Here is a 27,371-nt window from a genome sequence, read left to right as displayed (position 1 = left end):
GGGGATGAAACGGGGCCTTGGTTCCTCTGGTGGGTAAAAGGGGGCCAAAGGGTGCTGCCCTCACCTACCCCTCCCATACCCCTGGCCTGGCAAAGAAAGACACTCAATGGTATAAAAGACACAATTTATTCCCAGGCCATCAGACCCCAGGTACCACCAGGACATTGAGTCTGGGCTGCCCACACCCTCCAAGAGCTGGTCACTGAGGTCAGCTAAGGAAGCAGGCAGAGGTGGGAGAGTAGCCATAACCAAAGTAGCAAAAGGCCCCCCGTTCCCGGGGTCAGAGACTAGGATGGACACCAAGGATCCCGTGACTTGTATTGACCCTGAGTACTGACCCTGACTCACCTCTGAACCTGAGTGGCCCTGATGGGCAGTGACCTGTGTCTAGTGGGGGGATCCTGGTATATTGCCCCAGAAAGGGTTTTAGTCCCCCAAGCCATGTAGTCTTTCCTTATAGGAACTCTCCAGACACCCCAACACTGAACACCTTCTCAGTCCTTTCCCCCTCAGTCAGAATGTTGGGATGGTCAGAGATGGTCCTCGGCTTCCTCAGGCTGGGGGTCTGGGCAGCAGGGGGCCTTGGGCACAACTTCATTGTGTAGCTTGGAGAGTAGCCGGGCTGTCTCTTGGGTGATCTCAAAATGCTTGGGCAGCGGGGTGCGGCGCAGAGGGCTGCCCTCAGGCGAGGAGGCGACGGGGCCAGGTGCCCGCCTCCGCAAACTCCCTCGGGTCACTAATGTGACAGGGGTCTCCTCGCACAATTTGGAAGCTACCTGGGCCAAGCTGGACAACTGGTGGGTGACAGGCCGCACGCCGCCCCGGGGATATTTCACTGGTTGACGGCTGAAGTGGCCACGGGATTGTGTCCCCAGAAGTGAGTCCTCTGGACCTTGGCTGGACACTGTGGGTTGGCATGGTCATTGCTGAGCACCCCTAAATCCTCTGGATATCTCCTGGGAGTCACCTCTCACCCAAGCCACCCCAGGCAAGCATACCCCTACAACTCCTGGAATGGTCCCCAACATACTTACCTTCCCCTCCCTCCTCTATGGTGTCCTCAGCCACTTCTCTCTGGTCACTCTGTGGAGTTGGAATCTGTAGGAACAAACCCAAGACCAAAACCCCAACAATAAAATCCCAGTTCTTTGAGACTCTTGGAGAGCTGAGGGTTTGTTCCTGGACACGTAAAAGGTCTTTTACAGTTTTGATATCTGGGGAGATGATGTCCTTAACAGTATACTGCTTGTCCCCTTGTGCAGAGCAATATTATTAATCTCAACTATGGGGTCCACGAAGGAAGGAGCGCCCTTGCTCAGCAGAGCACCAGCCCAGGGAGTGACTTGGCCATGTCTGCATTAGGACCAAGTGAACTGTCTCCATGCTGCTCTGCTCTGCAAACTTACACCTGCTTTTCGATTCCTGTACAACCTTCAGTTGATCCTCGAGCTAAATGCTAATAGCAGCTGGAGTTCTTTCATGTCCTGAGCACGTTCTGAGCCATTCCACTGCTCAGAGACCCAGCGCTCACTGACAGCCCCTTTGCCAGCTCTGGGCCACTGTGGGGGAGGGGGAGAGGGGGAGGTGCATGCTTTCGGGAATGGTGTGTATAGCAGGATCTGAGGGACAGGGAAGCCACCAGTCTCATCTGTAAATGGTTTTCACTAACAGTATGCACCTCTCAGGGCTGTGGTGAAGATGACAGAAAGCCTATAAAGTGCCCATGCGTAGTAGGTGCACGGTGTGTGGCATTCCACAGAGCCCCCCCCGCCCCCGCTTTGGCCTCACTTTCTACCACCGTCTCCTCACTAATTCATTACAGCTCGGGGCTGCACCCTAAACACCAGGCATGCTCTCACCTCAGGGCCTTTGCACTGGCTGTTCCCTTCAGAATACCCTTCCCCAGATCTCCATCTGGCTCATTCCTCCCCCACATCTTTCCAGTCTTTGCTCAAAGCCACCTTCTCCACGAGACCTGCCCATAGCATCCTACTTACTGCTACAGACTGCCCTCCACCTCTCCTTGGTGCCCCCAATGTCTCTTATTTTACACTACGCTTTCTTTTCTTCTCCATAGTACTTGTCACCTTGTAATGTCCTATAAACTGACATTATACCATATTTCTTATTTGTTGTTGGTTTCTTTCCTACTAGAATGCAGTCACCAAAAGGATGGGGTCTCTGAATAATTTACTCACTGATGTATTTATAATGCCTACTACAACAATGCTTGGTACATAGTAAGTGTTCAGTAAATATTCTCTTGAAGGAATAAACGATCACCTATGTTCGTAACTCTGCAGAGCTGTACCCTGTCATTACTCCATTATTATTACCTACCACTCCATTCCTCACTTTTAGGGAGAGAGGGAATGAAAGAGAAAATTTTAAAGGCAAAGGAAGGAAGGAAGACAGGAGAGTGAGAGGGTTAAATGGAGAGAAGGCCCTCCCCATGTCTGTGGGTTCCTACCTCAGGAGGCGGGGCCTCAGGATGCTTCTCCAAGGTACCTTGGGGCTCCGGGTCTGGGTTGGGGTCCGAGGCTAGGACTGGGGGCAGGGGATCTGGAGCAAGGTAGGAGGGTGGTGGCTGGGGGCTGTTGATGAGGGGCCCGGGGACTGGACTGGGGTCTTGGGGTGGGGGCTCAGTGGCCACAGGGAGGTCATCCATCCCAAAGATTTGCTCGTAGTATACAATGAGGAACTCAACGAGCTGGGCCTGGTGCCCAGAGTCTAGTAGGCAGGTGACAGGGCCGGCACCAGCTGCCCCTGGACCGTCCGGTGGCCGAAGCAGCGTTGGCCCGAACACAATGCCCAGGTTGTTGGCAGACATCTTGTTTTCCTCAAACTGCGCAGCCACCCTGGGGACGGTAGGAGGAAAGAGATCAGAGCGTGGGATGCATGTCACTGGCCATAAGGTAGGAGCTACAGGCCAGGCTCATGGCAACCTGCCCAAGTCATGGGTAAGTGGTCCCAGTCATTGTTTGAGACCAGCAGCGACATGCCTGGCAACGGAGATCAGGGCTCAGCACCCAAAGTCTAGAGTCATGTATTAAAATTCAGAGCTCAGAAAACACATGCAAAGATCAGAAGTCAGTGTCAGGGGTCAGTCCCAGAGGTCAGTAGTCATGTCCACGGACAGGGTCACAGATCCGTGCCTCAGGTCAGAAGTCACATTGCAAGGTCAGGGACAGTGCACACCTGAACAGATGGGCCACCAGGTGCCGCAGGGTGCTGTAGTTAGAGTCAGGCAGCTGCACCAAGAGTGTCTTCAGCGAGCGGATAACCTCAGGGCTGGGGCTGGGGGTCCCAGGGTCGTGCCCAGGGTCTGCATGCAGGGTCTTAGCCAGAGAGATGAAGGCGTCGTAGAGGTGGAAGGGGACCACGGGGTCAGTGAGCTGGGGGTGGAATGGCGGGAGGGACATGGGTGTGGGTGGGCTGCAGAGGGTCCTCAGCCTGAGCCCGCCCGGCCCCTACCCCCAAGCCACTGAGTACCCACCTCCTGGAGGAATCTCTTGAGAACACTCGAGACATCATGGGGCGAGTTTCCTGACATGTCCACCAATGCTCGACCGTTCTCAAAAGCCTGGCACAGCCGCTCCACACGGACCCGGGACCCGCTGACCCGATAAATGCCCTGCAGGGCAGGGGCAGGGGCAGGAAATAGACATCTGGCTTACCAACTGGCCGGCAAGAGGGCCGGGTCACTACTGGGGGTTGTGGTCAAGAGTCAAGGCAGCACCTGCACACCCAGGGCACGCTGTTCTATCTCGGCCGTGCACTTGGTGATCACAAAGGGCACCTCCTCCGGGAAGTCCCTGGGCAGCTGCAGGAAGTCGACCCCAAAGAGGGCAGTCCTGGCTGGGAGCCTCCTATGTCCACAGAGGATCAGTAGAGTCTCCAAGCAGCGCTTGTGGCAGGTCAGAAAGCACTAAGGGGAAGGTCATAGGGTCAGGGAGGTCATCAGGGGTCAGTGGGGGAAAAGAGATCATAGGGATCCTCAGGGGGTGGGGGACTCATAGGATTAGATCATTAGATCAGGGCATGTCCCAAGGGCAGAAAGATCATAGGGATTTCAGGTCAGGGAGGTGTCTGGGGTCAGGGACATCACTGGGGTCAGAAGAGGTCATTGGTTGATGGGCGCAGGCCACACCTCCTCGCACTCGGTCCCGCTGACCATGAAGGCTTCACACTCGCGGCACTTGGCTGGGCCCCGCAGTCGCCGCAGCCGGTGGGTCTGGGCCGCGCTGGACAGCGTCCACTTCCTGAAAGGGCTTCCTAGACCGTTCTCCAGCCCATCTGCCAGGTCTGCAGGGACACAGGGTCAGGGGTGCCTGGTCCACCCTCCCACCTCCTGCCACACCCCACCTGCTTCCAGCCTTACCAGGGTCTCGCTCCTCAAAGTCATCTGAGGACTCGGTGCCTGTGGATGAGACCTTCACCAACCGCCTTGTGCCAGAGCCTGGAGTCAGAGGGTCACAGAGGTCGGGGGTCACAGGGGTCATAGGGAAGCTCCAGGGCTAAGGAGATATTTCTGGTTTTTAGGCTTTCTAGAACCATCCACAGATGCGATGGGAAAAGGGTTAGAGGTCAGGAGGGAAGTCAGGTCAGATATTAGGGTTGGAGAATGGGTCAGCAATCTGGGGGGGTGGTTCAGAAGCTGGCTCAAGAGAATGGATCAGAGGATGAGGAAAATAGGCCAGGGGTACAGGTAGGCCAAATGATAGGTTAGAGATGGAGGGTCAGAGCCTGGCCAGGGACTGGAGGAGGGTTAGAGGTAGGGAATGGGTTAGGGCCAGGTTCTGGCCCCACCTGGGCTGGAAGTGGGAGAGTCCAGGGACCGAGACTCGCTGCCACCGCCCATACTGTCCGCGTCGCCGCCTGAAGTCGGGCCTGGAGTTCCTAGGAGGGAACAGGTCAGTTAGGACAGACCCCTGCTCTGGCACCACTCCTGACTCCCCCTCACTGCGCTCACCCTGCCAGCCTGTCCCTGTTTCCTCCCAAGGGCCTGTCTCCGCTGCACTTTCATCCAGCCGTGGGGGTGGGGGGCCAGAGAGCTTCTTTCTTGTGTCCAAGGGAGAGCTGAAAGGAGAGGTTTGAGGGCTCTGATAACCAGGAAACTGGGATGACATCACCTATGCATTGCAGCTAGGAGGACCCAACTCCAAGCACTGGCGTCTGCGAGCCTTGACACCAGTAAGCACCCAGTGCAGTAACCCTAACATTCGGACTCTACCAGAGCTGGAATACCCACCCCCACAAGGGCCTTGGGTGCTAAATCCAAGAGCCAAGGCTTTGAGTTTCTGACCCCCAGGTACTCAGCCTGGTGGTGCCAACAGCCTGCAACTGTCTCTGGGGCTCATTCCTGACCCCGCTCCTGGGGGGAGGCCCACCTGTGTGCAGTGGGCACGAACTCCTGGAAGGAGAAGGCAGGCGGAGGGGGTGGTGGGGCCTCAGGCTGCAGCACCCTCACGAACTCCTGGTAGCGCTGGCCAGGCTCGAAGGGCTCACAGCACTCCGCCAGGGCAGCAAAGGCACGGGGGCCACGCTCCGCCTGTGCCCCTCGAAGTCCGAACAGTCCCAGGGTCACCTGCGGGGTGGTGGTGGGGGGAGTGCAAACTGCAGTGAGAGAGGGGCGGAGCCTGACCTTTAGAGACACCAGTGCGGTCAGGGTTTGGGGGGGGGGCGAGCAATGAGAAGCAGTTGGAGGACGTGGTCAGAGCCTGGCCTGGAAGGAGGGGACGGGGGAGACGGGGTGGCGCTGAGGCTAAGGTGTGGTCTGGGACTGAGGTTCCAACTGGCTTTCTAGGGAGGAGTCCTAGGCCCTGGAGACGGGTTGGGGGCAGAGGGCCCTCAGCTGGGGTCGAAGGAGAATGTGGGGCGGCAGTGGGAAAGGGTCTCACCCGCCTCAGCACTTCGTCCCCCTGCAGCACCAGCTTGCGCACATGCGACACAATCCGCTGCTTGGCGGCCTCCAGGTCTTGCTGCCGCGCGTTGGCCTCGCGGACACAGGCCTGGTACAGTGCCACGGCCTCCTGCACCTGGGGAAATCAGGGCCCAGGCACAGGTTGGACCAAGTGTGGGCAGGGTGCACCAGAGCGCTGGGGGGCACGGGGCTGGGTCCCCACCTTGGCCTGAGCCTCCTCTCGAGATCGCCGCCGCCGCTCCTGCTGTTTGCTGGGCCCCGGCGAGGCCTGGGGTGCCGGGTCCTCGGGGGATGCCTGGGAGCGAACCCACAGGTCCTCGCTGCGCTGTACATACTGGAGCTGGGCCCTCCGCAGCGCCTGCACTGCCTCATTCTGGGGCCATGGGGGGTGGGGGCAAGCACAGAAGGGGACAGATCAGAGCTTCTTCCTCTCCTCCACCAGCCCAGCCTTGCGCACCCACCCACCCTGCGGGGCCTCACCATCCGCTTCTGCTCTTTAATCCACTGCTCCTTAAACTCCTTCCGCCACTTCTCAATCTCAGTTCGTTTGGCTGCCAGGGGCTGGCAAGGAGGACAGATGTGGGGGCTGCCTCAGGGCTCCCCCCCATCTTTCTGCTCCCCGCTACCACGTGTCTTTCATCCTCTGGGCCCTCTCCCGGGTCTGCACTCTCCCCCACCAACCGGCTCTCCACCTCATCCTTTCTAAAGCCTGGACCCAGAGAGACCAAAGCTCTCTTCCTGGGAACACTCAGCACCTTGCCCCCCCACCCCAACCCAAGCCCTGAAAACAAACAGAAGCAGTTTTGCAATTGCACAGGAAGCCTGGTTTGAATCTCTGCTGGGTAACCTTGGGCAAGTTCCTCAACATCCCTGGGCCTCAGCTTCCTCATCAGCAAAATGGCACTGCTGGTACTGTGCCTTCCTCCCGGGGAGGTGTGAATGGAATAGTGCATGCAGCAGGGCCCCCTCACCTGGTAGTAATCTCTTTTCTGCTGGGCCACTGTTTCCATGGCCAAGGCTCCCAGGCTGAGGTCGTGTTCCAGAAACAGGGTGTAGATGTACTGCAGTGGCATGTGGCTCTGGGGGGGGGGGGTTGGTGTTGGAGGATGCTGAGGATCTAGGGGGTCAGGGCTGGGGTTCTGGTGGAGGGCTTGGACCCTGGGGGGTCTAGTCATGGCTACCTGCTGATGGATTGACACCTTGCCAGCCTCTGCAATCTTCATGATGCTTTTGGCAAACTCTAGCTCTGGGGGGAAGACAGCAGAGGTCTGAGTTGGGCAGGGTGTGGGCACTGCCTGGGGCCTGGGGCCGGGCAGAAGGGGCCCTCACCAAGGCTAGCTCTCTTCTCAGTCCAGGCCAGCAGCTCCTTGGCATAGCGGCTCCAGGTCTTGGCGTACTCCAGAGCTGCGTCCACGCCCCCCGAGGTCCGAATAAGCCGCAAGTCCAGTTCTTCTCCTGGGGCAGGAGGGTGGACCTCTGACCTCTGAACCCTGACCTTCTGTGGCAGCTCTCCCTGAGCCCCAAAACCGACCAGACCAGTGACCCCTACTCTACACCCTATGGCTCCCCCAAAACACCCCTTTATGATCTTGTCCAGGTTGCAATTTTATATGGATTCTCCACCCAGACTGGGGGCTCCCTGAGGGCAGGGGCTCAGCTCTGTCGTGTGTACTGCCGTGTCCCTGGTGTGTGGAACAGGCAGGGGGTGACGACTAACTGAAGGAAGGACTCCTTTCTGCCCCCACTCCCCCCACCCCACAAAGCCCCCTACCTGTAAGGGGTGCAGGACCCCCCAGGGAGGGGCCACTCCAAGGTCTGGTTTCACTGGTCTGAGGGGGAGGGAGACAGCATTCAGGAGCAAGCAGGGCAGGGGCTTCAACCCCCTAGAGCCCACCTCCTAGAGGCCCCCTCCTCCCTGCCTTCTTGGTCCCGCCCTTCACCTCAGTGGCTGTGGGGGTCTTGTCAGACTCTGGGTCTCCTGAAAGCACGGGGTCTCCAGGCAGCATCTCAAGGGTCCTGGGAGGTAAAGGTGTTAGGATGCCACCCTCCACCCAGTCTGTCTTGCTTAGGGGTGTTGGGGGCCCCCGGGGCACTGTAAGTGATGGTCCCGGATATCACCTCTGTGACATCTCTTGTATTTGGGAGGTCTGAGTGTTTTTGGGGGGGACCAGGTGAGTTTTGTTTTTTTGTGTGTGTTTTTTTAATGGGACTTGAGAGAATTTGAAAGGTCCTAGGTGAATCTGGGGTTCACAGAGTGGGATTATAAGGATCTCAAATGTTTAAAGGGTCACAAGGATATATGGGGGTCCTGGGACCACTTTGGGGATTCCCAGTGGATTCGGGGGGGCTGAATTTTGGGATTTTTCAGGTGTTTTGAAAGGATCCATCTTAGACTTCTCAGGTTATTAGGTAAATGGATCTAGATGTTATAGGTTCCTAATGAGGCACCTAAATGGCTAGGGATTTGGGGGTGGCCCAGGCTCAGACTCACACGTTCCCCAGTGAGATCTCGAGGTTGTCCAGGCTCCGGAAGATGTCACTGTACCTCTTCCTGCTCTCTGGAGCCAGAGGTAGCCCTGGGGGAGGGGAGTGTCATACACGGGCCAATCAAAGCCTCCCTCCACCCACGGAGGGACTGACACCTAGGCCCCTAGCCGGTTGTTGGGAGGTTGGGAAGAGAGAAACAGAGAGTGTTCTGGACCTGTAGAGAGTGCGGGATGGGGACGGGTGTCAGAGTCAGGATGGAGGCAGTGTGGCCCGGGGTGAAGCCAACTCAGGGCAGGCAGACGAACTCAGGCACAACCCAACACAGAGACAGCTGCTCAGTGGAACACAGACACCCACACACACATGGGCCTAGAAGCAAAGCGACAAAACAGATGCCCCAGATGCAGCCACACTGTCCCTGGGGAGAGAGCCAGCTTGACAATGGAACCACATGGACCTCAGGCCAGACAGATGGAAATACACGTGGGAGAGACCGGCACAGAGCCTGTGGCACAAACACACAGGGGCGGACTGAAACCAGAGGAACATAAAGACCGAATGACACTCGACAAGCACAGCAGAGACACAAAGACAACCGGAAACACAAGTCAGACCTTGCCACATTTCTGCCACGGCCCCCCTTCTAGGGGGCCCAGATCAGCAGTGCCCCCTCCCCTGACTATGGAGGAGCCGAGTGGGGATCCTGCCGCGTCGCCCTCTCCATCAGCGGTCGTGACACCCTGCCCCCAACACAAATATCAGAAGCAGAAGCAGCCACTTCCCCTTCCTGGGCCCCCTCCCCCAGGCATCCGGGGTGCAGACTCCAAAGGGGGAGGGGGTCAGGGAATGATGTTCTGGGCCCCTCTCAGCTTGGGGGTCCCCACAGTGGAGGATGCCCGCGTCCCTCCCATTCGGGACTCCTTTCCCCGCTCTCTGGACAGAAATGGGACAGGAGAGACCACTCAATTTAGGAAGTGGAGTACGGTTGGGGGAGGTCCCTCTCGGATCCCACATCCCGGACCGCCTACCCGGCTCTGCTGCGTCCATGGCCCGGCCCGAGGATCTCTCGGCGGGGACCGGGACTGGGATGGGATCTCGCGCCCGCGGGGCCCTGCCCCGATTTCCTGCCGCGGCCGCTGCCGCCCGGGATCCACGTAGCCCCGCCCAGCAGAGGCTACGCCCCGCGGCCGAACACGCCCCTGCTCAGCAAAGGCTCCGCCCCCGGCTACACCTCGGCCGACCGGCCACGCCCCTAAGGCCCGGAAGCGCATACCGCGTGCCCTGCCCGAGACACGCGGGAGATGCTCTGGAGCCAGATCTTTGCGCGGCCCCAAAGCCGCAGCACACTCACTGTCCGGGGCGCCTGTCCCTGAATCCTCTACACTCTGCGACGCAGCGACTTCCCTGCCCACAGGCCTCTTGGACCCCTGAACCCATACAGGCTCCACGGGGTCCATGGAGCCCCCTGGTGGAGAGGCCTGATATCAGGCCTTACTCCAGTGGGATCTTAAGTTTCCCCAATGCTCTAGGGCTGGAAACCCCTGGTCTGGGGCACCTTGGAAATGACCTTGGAAGCTGGATCAGACTCTTGAAGCCCTGATTACAGAACAGCCGAAGTGCCCCAAGCACCTCTCTCAGGTACAGGGGTCAGAGATCTTCACTCCGAGCACCTCAAGAATCATTTCCAGCAAACAAATCCCAAGTCCAGAGTTCTTGCCTCCTACTTGCCTCAAACTGTCTCAGGGATTCCAAGTGACCACAACAGCCCCTTTGCCTGGTGGGTTCTGGCACCCCTACACTTCCATACACCTTGGTCTGTGCTCAGGGCCCATGTGATGCTCACAGGCATTCACAGACAGTCCCGGCCCTCTCCCCGCTTTGGAACCCAGGGCTTTCCTTCAGCTGTGGGCCACACCGCTCCTCATGGGGAAGCCAGACAGGGACAGACTGCTGAGGATGGCCAAGGGGTGAAGATGGGAAAGGGGGTGACCCCTTCATGGATAATCAGCAGGGAGGCAGAGGCTGTCTTGAAGTCTGGGCCTGGGTACCAGGCCTGAGATTCTCACATGCAGCTTGTCAAAGTTATAAAAATGTACCCATACTCTGCACTCAGTGGAATTTCCCGTTTGAAATAAAGACAGATTTACGGGGCGCCTGGCTAATCAGTCAGTTACGTGTCTGCCTTCTGCTCAAGTCATGATCCGTGTATCCTGGGATTGAGTTCCACATCAGGCTCCCTGCGGAGAGCCAGTTTCTCCCTCTCCCACCTACACCCCCACCCATGCTCCCTCTCTAAATAAATAAATAAAAACAGGTTTATAACTTTGCTTTCTAAAGTTCTTAGCTGTTGAGAAGGCTGGAAATCTCCCCTGGCCATGTCTCTGCTCTCATGCTGCCGACTCCACAATTCCTGAGTTGCAATGGGTGCAATGCGTGTCTGCTGCGAGGAAGGACAGTGTCAGTACCAGGGCGGAGCGAGGCCGCAAAGCTGGGCTGACAGGAGACGATGAATGGCACCTGTGCAGCACAGGCCCCTCATGAGTGTGACCCGAGTTAGCATCTCCAACAATTCGTATTAACTTCCTCACATCTAACACCGTGAGAGGAAGGAATGCTGCTATTTCACATATTTCTGAACAGGAGAAAATGCCATCGATCCTAAAATTTTCTACCATGGGGCACCTGGCTGGCTCAGCTGTTACGTATCTGCCTTCAGCTCAGGTCATGATCCCAGGATCCTGGGATTGAGCCCCACATCGGGCTCCCTGCACGGCGGGAAGTCTGCTTCTCTCTCTCCCACTCCCCTTGCTTGTGTTCCCTCTCTTGCTGTCTCTCTCTGTCAAATAAATAAAATCTTTAAAAAATAAATAAAAATAAAAAATAAAACTTTCCACCAGTACCTAAAAGACCAGAACATGAAGCTGAGAGACTATAGAAATAGGGAGGTGCTTGTCAAATTATGAAATATGCACAACTCTCTGGGGTTGGAGCTCAGCCCATCTAAGCACTGAATATCCGGATGGCAGGGCTGTCGTTAATAATCTCACGACTCCTGGGGAGGATGCCAGGACCCTGCTCAGTGACCACATAGCCCCGCCACGACCCCTTCAGTGGTGCAGACAGAGGTGGAGGCGGGGCCTCTTAAAATGGTGGATGCGGCTTTATTTACCAAAGGGGCCGGCCCAGGGCTGGTTCTGCCAGCCAGGCCCTCAGGTGGCTGTGGGGCGGTCCCAGCGCAGCTCAGTCCTGGTGGGAAGGCCAAGCCCGCCTCGCCACAGGGGCAGTGTTCCCTCTTGGGGCTCCTGCCCGGTGGCACCAACATGGGCAGCAGGTGCCAGCACTGCCATCTCAGGAAGGCACTTTCAGCTTCGGGGTCCCCAGGAAGAACTGCAGGACACGGTCGGCCAGGAGCGCCAGGCAGAAGTCCAGGAGCAGGACCTGGGCGATGACCAGCTTGAACTGTGGGGCAAGGAGCACTGGTGAGCTGGGTGCCTGCAGAAGGGCCCAGGCTGAGTCCTGGGGCCACGCCCACAGGGCCACTTACCTCCACGGGGATGTCCACGAGGCCAAACTGACTGTTGAAGTCGGGTGAGGAGCCAAGGAGCAGGCCCACAATGGCCAGGAGCGACACGGCCAGGCTCCACACTAGGGGCCTGTTCTCTGGCAGGCTCTCCATGAATGGTGGGCCCTGTGGGGACAGATGGATGGCCTGTCATGTGCTGTAGGGGCCAAAAGAGTGGGCAGGGTGAACTCAGTCAGGGGCTACGCCTCACTTTGTAGTTGATGGCAAAGGTGGCCATCTGCATGGCCATAGCCATGATGTACACGGTGCTGTTGACCAGGCTCGGCTCAAACTCCTTGTACAGGTCCACAAATTGCTCCTGCCTGTAGCGACACATAGGGGACAGGGATGCTCTCTGACTCCCACCAGCCCTGCAGAGAGCCAGGGCTCTGCCTGGCCGACCCCACCGGTCGGGCCTCGGTTACCCCAGCGCAATGTCTGCGTGTACATCCTCCTGCACCCTCCACCGCAGGGATACTGCCTCCCCGAGGAGCGCCCTGCCAAGCGCCCACCCCAAGCCCCAGGCCGGCCCAGCACTCACTTCTCGGGGCTCCGGGCCTGGGCCTCGCTGTACAGGTAGACGAGACTCAGGAAGTGCACACAGAACTGGAGCACGACCGTGAGGACAGTGTACAGGTTGAAGATGTTGGGCAGGGGCCGCTCTCGGGAGAGGGTCTTGAGGGGCTGTAGTGGCGGAGTGGGGAGTCAGGGTCCAGGCTCACCCTGGGGCTACCCGCTCCCCGGCCTCCCAGCAGGACTCGTGTAGAGAGCAGTCACCAAGTCCTGGAGGTTATGAGTTTGCACCAGAGCCCTGCTCGTTTCCCCACACTCAAGGCCTACACTCCACATAGCAGCCACAGGGTGCTTAAGAGCCACCCCTTTCCCCTTGTTCTAGAACAAACCAAAGCCCTCCCTGGGACTCAGTGGGTGCTCATGGTTGACACAACCCACCTCCCACATCCTCCAGCCACCGGGTGCTCCTTCAACAGCCCACGCGCATCTATGTATGGCCTTTCTGCCTGCTTCCTGGAAGTTTCCTTTGTTCTTTATGCGTCACACAGGCTCCCCTGAATGATCCCGAGGCTGTCCCCCGTAGCCTGTGACCCACTTTGTATTTTTCATGGCACTGAATGCTTTCTGAGTGGTCTTGATAATAATTTCCCCAGCGGTCCTGTCCTTGCCTGTGGGATCTGTGTAGCCCGAGACCCCCAGCTGGTGGACAGTGCTAGGGCCCGAGTTGTGCCACTCTGGGGAGCCTCGGCGTGCACCTGCCCTGCCCCTGATCCCCAACTGTAACACGGGGATGACAGTTCCCACCCTGAGGGATGCTCTGAAGACGAATGGAGGACACGCGGTGGTGCCTCTAACAGTCCACCCTAGCCGGCCCAAAGAGGCAGAGGGTACTCCGGCGCTGGGGAGGGAGCCCCTGCTTTGCCTGTGGCTCAGCCCACCTTGGAGCGGGAGATGAAGAGGAAGCAGCCGGCCAGCAGCAGCCCCTGCAGCGTGGCCTGGAAGTCACTGAACTTGACGCCCTCCAGGTAGAGAACACTCTGGCTGTAGGCCAGGATGAGCGCATTGAGCGCCAGGATCTTGAACATCTGCAGCGTGGTCACCAGTGTGCAGCGGCCCTGCTTGATCACGTGGCAGACTGTAGGTGGGGGACGGGATGGGAGGAAGGTGTGGGCGTGGGGGACGATCAGGATGGGCACAGGGGGAGGCACCGGGGGTGGGACTCACTGCACTGGATGGAGGAGAGCTTGGAGGTGAAAGGGGCAGCGATGCTGGCATCCCCCAGCTTCACGATGGGCGTGCTCTCATCCTCGAGCTCCCGCAGCACCTGGCTCAGGCGGTCCTGTGGGGCAGATGGCAGAGGTGAGACCTGGCCACCAAAGGGGGCCGGCGCCTTCCACCTCCTGGGACTCACCCGCTGGGAGGCCAGCTGCTCCTCGGGGGGCGGGAGCCCCGACCTTTGCTTGGCCGCCCTGGAGGTGGCCCGGACTCCGCTGTTGCTCAGGACAGGGCTGTCTCGGGGCCGTCGGCGCCGTTCAACAACTCGCTCAGGGGCATTGGCCAGGAGTGCCACACCTGGGGCGGGCAGGTATGTGAGCATGTGTCTGGAACTAGAAGGAGCCGGTCACCCCAAGCCTGCTAGCCCTGTGCTGAGTGAGGCCCAGTGTGGAGCATGGAGTGGGGTGTCTGCTCACAGAAGTCAAACCTCCCCATCTCAGCTGATCTCCCCATGGAGTGCCTCAGAGAGCATCTATCTTACTTTCTACATTTGGAAAACAAAACCCAAGTACACAGAACACCCAATGAGTCAAAAGTGATTTCCAAAGTGTCTCGGCAAGAATCATAATTCTAGGACAGAATAGTCAATTAATATAGTTAAAGACTGGGAAAGCGCGATAAGTACATCGGCTTGTTTTGTTTTGTTTTTTTTTTAAGAGGGGAAAAAAGAGTGTGTATGCATGCCCTCGAGAGCACGCATGTGAGTGGGGGTGGGGGGGAGGGGGCGGGGGGCAGGGCAGAGGGAGTGAATCTCAGGCAGGCTCCATGACGAGCCTGGAGCCCGGTGTGGGGCTTGAGCTCACAATCCTAAGATCACGACCTGAGCCACAATCAAGAGTCAGATGCTTAACCGACTGAGCCACCCAGGTCCCGTCAGGTTGCTCTTTAGACATCACCCTGATGGCTGCGTTCTGTTGACAGAAATCCCAGGCTACGAACAGCTGGCAAATGCCTCAGCTTTCATTTGTGCATCCCCACTTGTCCCCTCTCCCTGGCCTCTGGCCTCAGCCCTCAGTCCCCACATGGTCTCCACACAGTGCCGGGAGGCCTGGACCAAGCAAGCTGTGTCTGTTGCCTGGAGCCTCCCTGGCTCCCCATGTTCCCAGAGGCCCTGGTGCCCACCCCCCCCCCCCCACACCACTGTTCCTCAGATACATGTAACCTTTCCAGGCCTGCGGCTCCTCAGATCCCCAGTCCCACTGGCACCTGCCCCATCCCCTCACTGCCTCCTCAAAGAACTCGCTCAGTGACGTGTCTCTGAGGCTAAGCCTGTGCTGGCAGAACAGCAATGGAAGCAGTCCATCAGCTCACAGGACTCACCCACGTCAGCGTGCTTCAGGGCACCCACGTCATTGGTGCCGTCACCACACATGAGGGTCACGTAGCCCAGCTCCTTCAGGCTGGTGATGACGAACTCCTACGTGCGCAGAGATGGGCTGAGTGAGGGCTGTGTGCTGCCCCCAGGGCCCTGCCTGCCCCCTGCCTCCTCTGTACACACCTTCTGTTTGGGGGCCACACGGGCGAACACCTGCACATGGGGGATGAGGCGAAGCAGCTGCTGGGGGTCCTCGGCCTGCAAGTGGGCCAGGCCATCGCCTGTGAGGCACAGCGCATGCTCCAGGGCCAACGCCTTCGGGGACCCCTTGGCCAGGGGCAGCACGACACTGCCATCGATGGAGCGCCACTCACAGGGTCGACCTGCAGGGCCGGAGCCCAGGGTCAGGGAGAGGGGTTCAGCCACTCAGCAACTCCCCCTCATGTGGACCCCACATATGCCGTCCAGTCTCATCTCTCTGAAGCACCTTCTTGGCCCACACCCCTTTATCTCCACCAATCCCTGTCTACACCCGCATCCTAGACCCCAGGCACCCCAAAGATGTTGTTCACAGAACCCGCTGAGACAAAGGATTCAAGAACCCAGAGCCTAGGCCACTGGCCTGAGACCTCACAACAGTCAGATTCAAACCCAGACAGCCTGACCTCAGGAGCTAGGCATCCCTGACCCTGGGGCCTGCCTGAAACCCTGCACTTCCAGGGCCAGGCCACCCTGAGTCACTTCCTTGCGCCAGACCCTGCTTGCCAACCGCTTCCTCTTTCTAGATGGCTGGCCCAGGCATGGATGCTGAGTGGTAAGCATAGCTGAGGGAGGCCTTCCGGCACCACACGGCTCACGTGGGCTGTCCTGGCTAGGAGGGAAACCGACCAGCCTCCACCTGGCTTCTACTGAGGCTGTTTTGTTCGAGCAGCGTCACCTGCCAATCAACAGTCCCAAGAGCCACCTCTGGGCCACCTCCCTACAATCCCTGGGCTCTGCAAGAACCAAGTGCCTGCAGCTGAGACAGAGCTGACAGAGATCTGGGACCAACACTGCAGACTAGAAGGGCTGGGAAATTCTAGAACGCAGCGTAGTTCCAGAAGCCAGCACCCTCCTCTGACTTGCAGCCTGGTGACACCCCGGTGCGTGTGGCCCCCCAGCCAGGCACCATCCCTTGGCACATGCTGCTGGACACGCGGCTACGGAGCTCCTTGGCCTGAGGGCCCGAGTGTGCTGACAAGGAGTGGCCGCGCTCCGCAGGCTGCTGTCACAGGTCCTGGATGACACTGAGTGTGCTCGCTCAGGCCTGAAATGCCGGCAGGCCACCAGACAGGGGCTGTTCTTGGACTCAGGGTCCCCCCAGCTTAGGGCCCCAAGGTACCTCACCTTTCTCCGTGGGAGGCTGCAGGATCAGTGTTTGTGCCTTTTCAATGAAGTGCAGCTCCTGAGCCACATGGCAGGCAGTGAGCGGGTTGTCACCTGTGATCATGACCACCTGAGGAGAGGACAGAGGCTCCGTGGGGCAGGGCCCTGAAGGGCAGAACTCCAGCCTGGAGACTTGGTGGCTGAGGCTCCTCTAAAGAAGGCCACAGAACGAGGTGTTGGCCCTGACGCAGAATGGGCTTCGAGAGGCCACAATCCACCCCAACCTGGTGATGTTTTATGCAAACGACACAGGCATGTGTGTCCGAGAGCACCCACAGCCTTTATCTGCAACACAGACTCAGAACCAGCCACTGGCGTGGACCCTCTCGGCCTGGTAGCTGCCCCAGGCAGAGGGGGGACAAATGCTCCAGCTTTCTCCCTGAGAGCCTGGTGATGGGAAGACGGGCTGTGATGGCTGAGGGCCAGGTGGGGCTGTTTATGTCACCACCTCTGAGACTGCTCACTCACCTCCCACATCCTAAACTGCATCCTGAGTCCCAAACTAGAAAACAGAAACCACAGGACAGATGGATGTGGCCTGTCCGGGAGTCACCTCCACATCCCCTCTCCCAGCCCAGTTCCTCCTCTCTAGGATGGGGTGGAGTGGGGGAACTGCCCTCACCTCCCAGGGACGCTGGGGGCCAAGGAAGCAACTTGAGAAGGGTGGGCATAGGCCAGGTCCCAAAGCATCCTCAGACTCGGGCCAGCATGAGCACCAGAGCCATGAGGGAGCTCAGCCAAGATCCAAGAAAGACATCCTTGCCCCGCTGAAGGGGGGAATCTGTCCTCTGCTGTCATATTGCCCTCTCTGGAAGAAGGAGCCAAGGCCCACCCACCTGTCCACCCACCCTTGGGGCCCAGTGGGGAGGGGTCCAGGATCTGTACCCGGTGGGATGCATTTTGGATCTCGCGGATCACGGCCTTAGAGTCAGCCTTGAGCGGGCAGGAGACCACGATGAACCCGACGAACTTGAGGTTGCACTCCAGGGCCTCCCGTTTGATCTCCCGGGCCTGTGTAGGGACACAGGGATACTTCATGACCCATCTCTCCTCCATTTCTGAGCTGGGGGGAGGTCAGGGATAGGCACATGCTTACAGGAGGAACATCTGAGGATTAGGTGAGAAGTGGGGAGGACACTAGGCACCCTGGACCCACAGGGCCTCAGCAGTGCTGCATGGTTCCCCCACCACGGGGCCTTTTCTCCCTGCTGTGCACAACAGCAGGGCATGAGCCTGTGTGACTCGGCTTCCAACACAGTAAAGTCAGACCCTCCTTTGTTATTCACTCAGTGCATGCTCACCCTGAACCTCATACCAGAAACCCCAAACTCTTGCCCTCACAGAGTTTGCCCTCTACCGGAAGAGATGTGTAATAAAGAAAGTGACAGAAATCAGAACACTAACTGCCACGAGAAATGAAAGCAGGGGAATGGGGCAGACGGGCTCAGGGAGTGGCACCGAGCAGGCTGTTTCTGAGGCCAGGGCACTGAGCCACGACCCGGGGTGCATTCTGGAAGGATTTCTCAGCTGTCAGGTAGAAGAGGACTGGATGAGAGGTAAGGTGGAAGCAGAGAGAAGTATTGATGCTGGAGGTGGGACGAGAGTGGATAACCGACAGGACATGGGGTGTGACAGGGAGTTGGAGGCGCCCCACGACTATGTGGTGACTGGGTGGTTGGGCAGGGTAGGGACAGAACCAGGCTGGAGACAGGAATCCAAGGTGTCTCCTGGTGATCCCTTGGGAGGTGTAAGGCCCCAAAGGTGTGGCGTAAGAGGCTGGATGGAGGCAGGGCCTGGTTGTGCTCTGTAGGAAGTGCCCTCAGGAGCCAGGATGGGATGGGGTCCCACAAGGGGCAGGACACGCAGTAGAGAAGGGACCCGGGGCTAAGTGCCACTCAGGGCCTCCCAAGGTAGAGGCCCCGAAGGAGGAAGAAGAAATCGTGCCTGCTCATGGTGAGGCTGTGGGGAACAGAAGGCAGTATGGACAAGGGGCCAGGAGGTGGGGAGCCTGGGCCCTTACCTGCTGGTGGGTGAGGTGCCCCAGCTCCTTGTACCCCAGCGCCAGGACTCGGGCTCCTTCCCGGGAAATCTCCGTGTGGATGTGGTGGTAGTCAGGTGGGCACTGGGCAAACTGCAGGGAACGCAGGGGATGTCACCGACCGCCCCGCGCCCCCCTTCCCCCGGGGCCAGGGCTGGCTCACCATGGAGTGCAGGGTTTCGGGGGCCCCCTTCACAGCCGCGATGTAGCAGAGATCAGTGGAGCCTAGCTTCTCATAGGAGGCGAGCACGGACATTCGCTTTAGGGCACTGGCAAAATGAAAGCGCTGGTGAATTTTCAGCCCCTGAGTTTTAATACTTCGGGGGAATACTTTCTCATCTGGAAACAAATAAGTACGAATCCTGAGGGCCTTCGCTCCAAAGAGGCAGCCAGGCCCCCGCCTCCCCTTTCCGCCCCTCTCTTCCCCCCCACCCCCAGACCCAGACCCTGCAGGGTGCGGGGAGGAGAAGGGGGCTCCTCGCTCCAGGAAGGGTCGGAACTGGGAGACCTGTACCCAGAGGACCCTGCCCGTGGCTTCTGGCAGGGTGGGGTAGGTTCTACTCCCAAGGGGTGGACTGTCTCAGGTCACAGGTGAGCCTGTGCCCACCCGCCTAAGGGACCATCAGAGCTGTGGGCCTGCCTGCCCCTGAGCTGGACACATGGGTATCTCTGAGGGGTGCAGCCCACCTGCCCAGGGGTGTGAGAGCTGGCAGTTCATCCCAGCTGGGCCCGAAGCTCCAGCCCCTCACCTTTGGTCAGTGTCCAGTCCACGGCCGTCAGCATAGCCTTCTCGAGTGGGTCACCCACAAGAGTGCCATCATCCAGCTGCATGAGGGAGTGGCATGAGGCCAGAGCACGGTGCGTTTCTACGGGGATGTTGGACACAGGAGTGACCTCCTTCCCATCTCTGTAAAGACAGGAAACAGCTGGTTATGGAATGAAGGGACCCCTGGGAATTGCTAGCCAGGATGAGGGATGGGACCCCACTCTGTGCCAGTCACTGCAGGGGCTTAGAGAGATGCAGAGTCTTGGTCCTTGTGACACCTGAGCCCATCTCATGGACACCCCTAGGGATCACGTGGCTGCTTGGGGTGGAGCGAGCTGCTATGCCACTGTCACGTTGAGGAACGTGAGGGAGACACCCCCCCCCCATCAGACTTTTGTGTGCACTATGGGGCTCCAAGTGCATGCTGTCCGTCCCTTGAGCTCCCGAAGAGCCACCTGCTGGGCAAGAGGCCCAGGTCACCCATACTCACCTGAGCCCAGCCACCCCACGGACAACCAGGCTGTCGCTAGTCAAGGTCCCCGTCTTGTCGAAGCAGCACACCTCTACCTTGCCGGCGAATGGGATCCGGAAGGGCTCCGTGCAGTACATGTCTGGGAGGTGGGGAGCCAGGGTCAGGGGCTCTGCAAGGCCCCAGCCCACTCAGCACCCCAGCCCTGTCCCAGGCACTCACACAGCTTGGCCAGGGCGATGAGGGAGGTGTTGACAGCCAGAGACAACTCGATGGGCAGCTCAGGGGGCACGACCGAGGTAAGGATCAGTGTGCATTCCAGAAACAGCTTGTAGCGGTTCCGGCTGGGGTCCTTGGTGCCTGCAGAGACAGGGCCTGCCAGCCTGGGGGCCGAGGGGGTGGGGCCCAACAGCCAGGGGAGTGGCCACAGCGCATACCTTCAATCCACACGTAGGCAGCTGCTGCGATGGCAAAGACCAGGAGGAAGAGGATGAAAATGAAGGTCTCCAGGTTGTTTGCAGTCACCCTCTTGACTCCAAAGAGGATGGTGCGCAGCAGTTTGCCCTAGAGGGCCAGAGGGTTAGAGGCCTTCCCTGGTGGGGCGTGGCCTCCTGCACCTGAGAGCACCAGGGCCTGATTCTCCCTCTGCTGATGGGGAGTGCCTGCACTGGGCCCACCTGTGAGTCCTTCGGCCATGACACAGGTGACCACACAGCTACGTGGGTGGCTGCCACTCAGCTAAGGGCTACAGAGACCAGTGGCCAAAAATTGGGCGTCAGGGAAAGAAGTGGCTGAGATGGGGGACTGAGTCTTCCAGAAGGAGGTCTGGCCAATCACCTCTACGAGGCAGCCCTTACGACACTTTATTGGAGTGTTTACGGGTGTGACTCTGGTCATGACCCCAGTATGTATGGCAACAGCCCGTTTCCTGTCTGTGCTTCCCACCAGAACCTCAGCGGAGGGGAGGAGACCTGGTGTAGGGCTCACGTTTGCACCCTGGCCCCAAGCTGGTACCTGCTGTCAGAATAAGTCTGTGGCAGGGACATTCTGGAGTCTGAAAGAGCCACCGTCTCAACTGTCTGTCACCCGCCCTGGGGCCTACCCTCCCCAGAGCCAGACAAGGGTCCATACCTGGGATGTGTTGAATCCAGTCCTGAGAACGTAGGCCACACACCCATTGTCGACTGCTGCGGAGACAAACAGGACCAGCATTTTTTGTGTCTGTCCATCCCCACTCCCTTTCAGCCACGCAGATGCGGTGGCTGGGGCATGGGGGAGGGATGGCGGGGCCAGAACACCCCAGACCCCCCAAGGCACCTACGCTTCAGGCCCGTGGTGGCCTTCTGTGGGGGGATGTGCTGCACCACCTTGGTGCCCCCGAAGATGACGTGGAGCCGGGAGTCGGCCTGGAGGTCCAGCACCCGGTCAGGGTTCAGGTCTTCAATGGGCTCCTGAGAAGGAAGGAGAGGATGGTGAGGGCGCTCTCACCTCAGCCTCCTTCTCTGTCCTCTGGGGCTGGGAAGAGCCACTCCGAGCCTCGCAGGGCTCCCCGCCTAACGCAGCACATCTGACCAGGGACAGCGGCCTGCCTTCTCTCTACCTGCACGTGCCATGTCGACTCCTCATCATCTCGGGACTGGCCTCACTGACGGTTTGCGCTCTCCTGGTTTCCCTCAGCCCACCCCAGTCCGACGTCTCTGGTCCCTGGCCTGGACAAGCCCTGACCATCTTGCCCTCTCTCATCTCCTTCCTTCTCATCACCACCCAGCTCCCCTTCATCCAGGGTGCAAGACCACCAGGAAATCTGGCAGCTCCCACCAGGCGCCGCACTTTCTGTGCCTCTTGCAGCCACCTAGGCCAGGGCCCCGTCCCTCCCCCCCGCCGTGCCTGGGCAGCCCTGTCCCTCCCATACAGATGGGCCAGTGACACACCTGCGTACACCGAGTACGACCCCCGCTCCCCACCCAGCACCTTCATCTGCGGCACCGACTCCCCCGTGAGCATGGCCTCGTCCACAATGCAGCGGCCCCGCAGCAGCAGCACGTCACACGGCACGAGGTTCTCTTGTGGGGAGCGGCCTGCGGGAAGGGGCAGGAGTGTTGCAGAGGAGCGGAGACAAAGGGCTCCCACCGGGACAACCAGAAGCGTGCCTCACCGATGGAGACGATGTCTCCGGGAACAATCTCATCGCTGGCGATGGGCCTCCACTTCCGGCTGCGATAGACCTGGGCAGAGGTGAGGCGCAGTTAGCTCTGGGTCTCACGGCGGGCACGATGCAGGCGCAGCCCTGGAGCTGACCTCGCCCCGCCCCTGCTCCACGCCCACCCCAAGACTGGCAGGTGCCTCCCCCCCATCTTCTCCCTGGCCTCACCTGGATCATGTGGGGCTTGTTCCCCATCTTCCGGATCTCTGACATGTTCCGCATCTGCTGCTGCACCAGGGAGGCCTCGAAGGCCACCAGCATGGAAAGCGTGAAGACGCTGTAGTACCAGTACTCATCCAGACACCAGAGCCCCACGCAAAACACCTGCAGGACACAGCCTGTGTGTCCACACCCCCGCCCGGCCATCCACGGGAGCACGTGAAGACACCTGTGGAGGCTGGGAAGGCATACCAAGGACTGTTCCGCCCGTGGGCTCAGACCCATGAGGACACAGAGAGAATTTCAGGTCTGCAGATGGAGACTGCTCTGGGTATGAAAGCCCCAAGGAACAGGAGGGGGGTGGGGGGGTGGGGTCCAAGCTGCTGCTTTACCTGGAACACAAAGAAGGGTGCTGTGGCTCTCTCTTTGAACAACTCCGAGAAGTCAGGCACCACCATCTCAGCCCTACAAGAGACCAGACCCCACATCCTGTTCATGGTATGAGGCCTCGGAGACCCCACCCTGACACCTCCAATCAGGGCACTGCAGGCCTCCCCGGGAAATGAGAAGCCAGAAGGGACACTCCACGTGACTACGGCTCTCCTTGTCCCTGAGGCACTGGGCAAGCATGCTAACTGCAGCCAGCCCTCCTCCGCAGAACCCAGGTAAAGCTTTTGAGCCAGCAACAGACAGGCTGTTCAGGCAGCCACCCACCCAAGCAGGGCTAGTGTAAGACAGAACCTGTCATCAGGCTGGGTAAGAAGGCAGGCAGAGAAGGAGCACCTGACTATGGGACGGGAGCCTGAAGCTGCACAGACACGGCCAGGCAGCTGGGATGTGTTCTGGGCCTGAGCCCCACCCTGAGTTGGAGAGAGGAGGTCTGGAGCTGAAATTTTCCAAAAAAATCCCTTAATAAAAGCCCCAGAATTCGAAGAGTGGGGCCTACAAGTGCGCTCAGTGGCACTGTGTGTGGTGGCCCATCCTGGCCGGGGACCAGCCAGGTCAGCTAGGGCCACCCTGGCCCTGTCCTTGGAGACATGTCCTAGATACGGGGTGTGAGAAAAAAAGACTGTGATAAAAACAAACCACAACCAGACCCTATTGTGTGTCATTCAGATGACTCTGCACGAGCCCGGAAGGTGTGAAAGGGGACATCCCAGGCCACCACCAAGGCTGACCTTAGACAGGGAGGATAGGTGAAAATTCCTTATCAATCTTCCTATTAGATTGTTACTTGTGATGATATATCTGTAATTTTTAAAAAGCAATCGGGTCAGGGAAGAATTCCCTAAAAGTTCTGAGGGTTTTCAGGTCAAGGACGATTATCATGGTGGCAGGGCCAGGGGCTCTGAGGATGACCAAGGGGTTCTGAAGCCCTGCTCTGCCCTCTCCCAGACGTGCGTGGGCACGGGTGGTTTCACGAACTAAAGGGAGGACGTATGTACAAGGCGTCTGCCATCATGCCTGGTACAAAGGAGAGCTACTGTGATCACTGACAACTCCTTTTATCACTCTTCCCAGAGTGCTGGGATGAGTACGAGGAACATGGTGACAACTTAAAAGAAAAATTTAAAAACAAAGAGAAATTCTACAATAATTATAAAACGAGGATCAATAGTCATCTCCCTGGGGCCTCGGGCTAGGCTCTGATGAAGAGCTGTATGCACTCCCGCCCGAGGGCCCTCCAGGGTCCCTGTCAGCAGGCAAGTCCAGGAGAGACAAGACTAGAGCACGATTCTCAAAAGGTGGCCGCCGTCTTCACCAGGGATGTACTGTCGAAAGGGTGGACTCCTCCACCCCATCTCCCCATTTCCTAGGCACCAGGACTCAGGAACGCAGCAGGGCAGAAACTGGAAAGGAGCCACTGGCTCTGCCAAGCGTCCACGCTGTGACCCTGGGCAGCCACCAGCCCTGTCGCCATGCATGGGCACATCGGGACTTACTTGTTGCTCCCGAACTTCTTCTCAGCTGCGCGGATCTCTGAGTCCTCCTGGAACCCTCTGTTGCTCTGGTAATATGAGAAGGCATTCCCCACGGGAAAGGCCACAGGGAGGAAGCGCTTCTTCTCCAGAGCGTCGTAGGAATACTTGATCTTCTGGAATTCGAAAGACAGCACCTCTTGTCCATCTTCGCCCTGTGGGAGCAGGCGTTGTCTGTGGCAGAAGGCCCACACCTGGGGGTGTCTGTCAGTGCCCGGGAGCCCCACCCGAGCCCTGGGCCGAGCAGCCCAACAGCCGGTCCCTACCTCATCCCGGTGCAGGGCCACGAGCTCAGTGGAGCCATTGTTGGGGGTCGGCACCACCTTCACGAAGGTTGCTTTGCTGGGGTCATACTCCTGCGAGAGGCAAAGCCTGCTGTTGAGCCCTTCTTAATCCGCAGCTCCACAGCCTCCCCACCACCCACCCCGCCCCAGGGAGGTTGCAAGCACAGCAGCTCCAGGCTCCGGGTGCTGGCCTGTCTAGTCCCCAGGCTGTCACTGAGACAAAGACACCACCTCACCACACTTCTGGTCTTGTATCATAAAAGCAGAGTGATGGACAGCACCCAACGCCTGGGGCCCTGCTGAACTCAAACAGGAAGAATGTCCCCTGCACTACCTGCACCCTCAAACCACGTGGGCCAAGCCTTGTCACAGCCCACTGGCCTGCTGCTGCTCTGTGTCCCCTCCCTGAACTATTCATTTCGTGTCCTGAAGGGACGACGGACAACGAGGCTCCAGGCTCGTCCTTGCCTCAGCCAAGGACCTCAGCAGGAGCCACTTTCCTCTGCCTGGAACACGCGGTCACACAGTCACCTTCTTAGGAGACCTCCCCTGGCCCTTCCCCCTGGGGAGTCCATGGGCCTCTGGGCAGGCAGAAAATAATGACAAAGACTCAACGAGGTCTGGTAACACTGTGGGCAAAAAAAGTGTGAAGTGCTACATGGGGCGACCGCTATGCCAAGCACTTTGCAGTTTTTTCAGTTTCTTCTCACAGGGGCACGAAGAGTGGGTGTTACAGTTCTCACTTTACACAAGGGGAAAGTGAAACCGAAAGAGAAGCACCCCTGAGATCTCGGATGCAAACCCAGATCTGCCCATCCTCACCCTGCGGTCATTCAGCTCCTCCTCCTCCTCCTCCATCCCTGGAGAGGAAGTTAACACTCATGCTTTTCAGCTGTAGGCCAAAAGGCACTTGGAAGTTTGGCTGGGGGCGGGGGGGGGGGGTGTCATGCTCCCTCCAACTTCCCTGCATTTTTTGGTCCCTCATTGGAGTCTTTCATTGCACTGACCTGAAGCTACCTGTAAGTTTGAGCCCTTCCCTTGGGATAAGGCTTGTTGGAAGAACCATTCTCTCAGAAGAGAAAGAGGATTCAGTTCACATTTGGAGTCAAAGACAGGGGGCTTCTGTCTCTTTCTGCAGCCCTTCATGCTGTTCCCTTTCCCTCTTCTTTCAGAAACACGCTCCTGGGATCAAAGGGGAGGCTGGTGGGAAATCTGTGCCCATGGCTCCAAACATGCCAGTGTCATCTGAGGCAGGCCCAGAGGGCAGTGGTGCAGTCACCAACAATAACTGCTGACCCAGGGCAGCTCTCCCTATCCATATCTTGGGGGTTAAGGGTCAGAAGTGCTACCGGACTGCTGTATTCCAATAGAGGTCACTGTCACCGCCCTCATCTTGGAGGCTGACATAGAGACTCCAAGCAGTTGTCATTTGCTCACAAATTGCTCCTGCTCTTCTTAAATGCTACGGTTAAAGTGCATTTCAACCTAATTTTGGTCCTAGTATGCAAGGGCCTCTAAGCACTGGACAACAGAGTTCTCAAACCAAGCTTCACAGATAGGAAAACTCACCCCGCAGTCTAACCTCACACTTTGAAAAAGATAGGAGACAGAAGAAGGATAGACTACCTCTAAGAGAAACAACCTAGTACTCGCTAGAATGGTAGTTAGCATTAACAAGCCAAATCAAAGAGCGACTACGCCGGAGCCTACACTGAGCTTTTTACAGGTATTACCTTATCGAATCTAAATGACCACAACAGGGAGGGATTCCAAGGAAGGGAAGGAACCTGCGCCAGGGTCGCACAGCAAGTCCGTAGCGGGGCCAGGATTTAGCCACCCAGAAGGCACCGCTGGGGACTCAGGCCCAGCAAACGGGAGGCCCGGGATTGGGTGGGGACCGACACGAATGTCGTGACTGTGACCCGCCGCAAGGCCCGACCAAGGCGAGGGTCGGGCTCGTGCCCGCGGACTTACCGGGGTGCAGGTGAGCGCGCAGTGCGCGTGCACGGACCAATGTCCCGAGAGGACGGTGAGCGCGTGCGCGAGGCAGATGGTGGCGAGCACGAGCAGCGCGGCTTCGGGGATCTGCACCCAGCTGCTGCCCCAGCCCCAGCAGCCGGCGGCCGCGGCGCCCAGCCAGGCCGGGTAGAGCAGGCCCGCGAACGGCAGCACCGTGAGGCGCCGCAGCAGCGCCAGCCGTCGGTACGGCCACACGGCTGCGACCAGCTCGTCGCCGCTCGCTATGAGCGCCGGACCAGAGGCGAGGAGGGTGCGCGGCTGCGGCCCGGGCTGGGGCTGCCCGCCGGGCCGGGGCTGCCCGCCGGGCCGGGCCCCGCAAGGCCGGGCCCCGCAAGGCACCGCGTTGCCCACCGCCGCCGCCGCCGCCGCCGCCATCTTTCCCAGCGCCGCGCTCGCTTCCGGGCAGAGGCACCGCCTCACTTCCGAAGTTTAACTTCCGGTGAACCCTGGACGCCGCCATGGCAGCCGGAGGATAGGAAGAGCCCGACAGTGTAGGAGTTGGGTTATTACCCAGGGCGCCGCCATGACAGGCTGAAGCCGGAAGGGGAGGCAGGGCGCGGCCATAACAGAGTCTTGAAAGCGCTAAACCCGCCTACCCGCCCTGCCACGCCGGACTGAGACCGGAAAAGACGAGACGAGGCGGGCTGGGTGCCACTGTGACACCTGAACCGGAAGAGGGGAGCCCTTGTACAGGACTAACCGGGCAATGGCCAGTTTGGATCATCAGGGGCGGAGCCTGGACACGCGGAGGCCGATTACAGAAGCTCTGGGGTTCTGGGGCCGAGGCCTGGACAGGCCGAAGGGGTGGGGTTTGTCATGAGGGCGGGACTTGTTAGTGGCAGGGGTCGTGGGTTGGTTTCCCCGCGGGAGAGGCCCCTCCTTCGGAGTCCTGAGCCGGGCTGGCGCTGACAGGCTTACAGAGCCAACACAGGACACAGCCACAGCTGAGAAGAG

At 58.9% G+C, this 27,371-nt stretch overlaps 2 protein-coding genes across 6 annotated transcripts; both read right to left on the bottom strand.

Moving 5' to 3' along the window:
* Positions 1-110: 110 nt before the first annotated feature.
* Positions 111-10,684, bottom strand: GMIP (GEM interacting protein). 4 transcript variants are annotated; one of them, XM_045778725.2, is made up of 22 exons: positions 9,439-10,681; positions 9,025-9,150; positions 8,417-8,499; positions 7,864-7,939; positions 7,695-7,752; positions 7,253-7,378; positions 7,105-7,169; positions 6,895-7,002; positions 6,404-6,484; positions 6,126-6,296; positions 5,901-6,038; positions 5,391-5,587; positions 4,973-5,079; positions 4,810-4,899; positions 4,382-4,459; positions 4,151-4,305; positions 3,740-3,928; positions 3,497-3,634; positions 3,199-3,395; positions 2,471-2,858; positions 1,035-1,098; positions 111-904 (listed from the first exon to the last, which is right to left on the bottom strand). In XM_045778725.2, exons 1-22 carry the CDS (start codon positions 9,865-9,867, stop codon positions 531-533), a joined length of 3,438 nt encoding a protein of 1,145 aa, XP_045634681.2. In that variant the 5' UTR covers positions 9,868-10,681; the 3' UTR covers positions 111-530. The 4 variants fall into 4 exon arrangements, with proteins under 4 accessions (XP_045634681.2, XP_045634682.2, XP_045634683.2 ...); XM_045778726.2 differs by lacking the exon at positions 9,025-9,150 and having other exon boundaries at positions 8,415-8,499; positions 9,439-9,565; XM_045778727.2 differs by lacking the exon at positions 9,439-10,681 and having other exon boundaries at positions 8,415-8,499; positions 9,025-9,147.
* An 867-nt stretch (positions 10,685-11,551) lies between these two features.
* On the bottom strand, positions 11,552-26,807 carry ATP13A1 (ATPase 13A1). 2 transcript variants are annotated; one of them, XM_045778366.2, is made up of 26 exons: positions 26,373-26,807; positions 24,381-24,470; positions 24,079-24,269; positions 22,528-22,600; positions 22,145-22,300; positions 21,929-21,998; positions 21,745-21,851; positions 21,095-21,224; positions 20,905-20,960; positions 20,211-20,337; positions 19,996-20,133; positions 19,795-19,915; positions 19,288-19,445; positions 18,702-18,877; positions 18,521-18,631; positions 17,386-17,511; positions 16,462-16,570; positions 15,259-15,458; positions 15,081-15,177; positions 13,897-14,057; positions 13,710-13,824; positions 13,424-13,620; positions 12,514-12,656; positions 12,184-12,295; positions 11,955-12,098; positions 11,552-11,869 (listed from the first exon to the last, which is right to left on the bottom strand). In XM_045778366.2, exons 1-26 carry the CDS (start codon positions 26,790-26,792, stop codon positions 11,759-11,761), a joined length of 3,639 nt encoding a protein of 1,212 aa, XP_045634322.2. In that variant the 5' UTR covers positions 26,793-26,807; the 3' UTR covers positions 11,552-11,758. The 2 variants fall into 2 exon arrangements, with proteins under 2 accessions (XP_045634322.2, XP_087723250.1); XM_087867124.1 differs by lacking the exons at positions 24,381-24,470; positions 26,373-26,807 and having other exon boundaries at positions 22,145-22,373; positions 24,079-24,265.
* Between the last annotated feature and the right edge of the window lie 564 nt (positions 26,808-27,371).

The sequence above is a fragment of the Ursus americanus genome, chromosome 14 (assembly GCF_024610735.1).
Source record: "Ursus americanus isolate L20-20 chromosome 14, mUrsAme1.1.p, whole genome shotgun sequence".
Classification (NCBI taxonomy): domain Eukaryota; kingdom Metazoa; phylum Chordata; class Mammalia; order Carnivora; family Ursidae; genus Ursus; species Ursus americanus.
This window is presented reverse-complemented; position numbering and strand designations above follow the sequence as displayed.